At 59.5% G+C, this 1,480-nt stretch overlaps 1 protein-coding gene across 1 annotated transcript; it reads left to right on the top strand.

Annotated features, from left to right (window-relative positions):
• Positions 1 to 1,157: 1,157 nt before the first annotated feature.
• On the top strand, positions 1,158 to 1,478 carry LDBPK_260150 (60S ribosomal protein L7, putative; the record flags this gene model as incomplete). Its single annotated transcript, XM_003861556.1, has 1 exon — positions 1,158 to 1,478. A coding segment is annotated over one exon (321 nt), but the record flags the coding sequence as incomplete, so codon positions are not given.
• Between the last annotated feature and the right edge of the window lie 2 nt (positions 1,479 to 1,480).

Raw genomic sequence — 1,480 nt, 5'->3', positions numbered from 1 at the left:
GAGGATCACGGACAACCAGATGATCAAGGACAAGTACAACAACGCGGACATCGTGTGCGCGGAGGATATGGTGAACCAGATCTACACCTGTGGCAAGCACTTCCGCACGGTGACGCACGGCATGTGGCCCTTCAAGCTGGCCCCTCCGGCCGGCGGCATGCGCCAGAAGCGCCGTCACTTCGTGGAAGGTGGCGACTATGGTAACCGCGACACCTTGATCAACCGCTTCCTCGCCCGCATGATCTGAGCAGCCGCACGTTCTCCTCTGCGCACTGTGTGGAGGCCGCTAGTGCCCCGCTACTTGAGCTCGCTCTGTATGCCGTCTCGCTGGAAGTGTAGCGCGGCGTAGAAGCAGGTACGCTGTGTACGTGCATGGTTGCATGCGAGCCTGTGCGCAGCCGCTGTGGGTTTTGCGGTGCGCTGACGCCGCGTACGTAGATGGGCCGGCGCCTCTGTTGCCGTTCCGTGAACACTCATTTGCTTTTTTTTTCCCGCATGCCGGGGTTCGCCCCGCTTGCTTCGTCGTTTGTCGTTCTTTGCAACAGAAAGCGAGCAGAGGAAGGAAGCAGGCGTGATGCAGTGCCAGAAATGGAGAAAGCCTCGTGGAAGCCGGAGAGGGTGGGTGGGTGGGTGGGGCAGAGACCGCAGTTGCGCGTGAGCCTACACGGTGGCAAACGTAGTTGGAGGAGGTTGGGCGGAAGTGCGTGTGACATGCATATCTGGCTATGTGCCTGAATGATGATCATGCCTCGTCCCCCAGCACATCCCCATGGCCCTCTCTCTGTGGCTCTGTCTCGCTCTATCTTCCCTCTCCTATATGCCTTCCGCACTCGGTGCGAGGTGAGGGCACGTGTGCGCCTCTCTCTGGGCCTGATTCAGGTGGGTGGAAAGGACATACTTTTTATCCTGAGGAGCCTGACGCCGGCATTTGCACGGAATTCAGTTCCTCCGCCTCCCCTGTGTTCTCTCAGCGCACGCGCTCACTGCCAGACGTCTGTGACGGTGGTGTGCAGGGTAACGGCCCATCTTTTTTGTGACGTCTAGAAAATGAGCAACGACTCTTGTGCTAGTGTCGCCTCCAGTCTCTTCGCTGTCTGCGTGAATACGATGCCACCACACGACCTACTTATTCTGTCTCTTCCCGTCTCTCCCACGACATGCGCGAACTCACCGGCAACGCCACTCCACACGCCGTCTTCGAAAAACGTCTGACCATGACCACACACTCAGTTTACGGCAACGCATCCGACATGCCCGCTGTCCCTGCCCCTGAGTCCGCGATCAAGCGCGCTGCGTTCAAGCAGCAGCAGACGGAGAACTTCAAGAAGGCTGTGGTGGCCAGAAAGGCCGCCAAGGCTGCCCTGAAGAAGACCGCCTACTTGCGTGCCCGCAAATACTCCCGTGAGTACCGCGGTGCGGAGAAGAAGCTGGTGACGCTGCGCCGCCAGGCCGCCTCTCACGGTAACTACTACCTGGAGGC

The sequence above is a fragment of the Leishmania donovani genome, chromosome 26, assembly GCF_000227135.1.
Source record: "Leishmania donovani BPK282A1 complete genome, chromosome 26".
Classification (NCBI taxonomy): Eukaryota; Euglenozoa; class Kinetoplastea; order Trypanosomatida; family Trypanosomatidae; genus Leishmania; species Leishmania donovani.
This window is presented reverse-complemented; position numbering and strand designations above follow the sequence as displayed.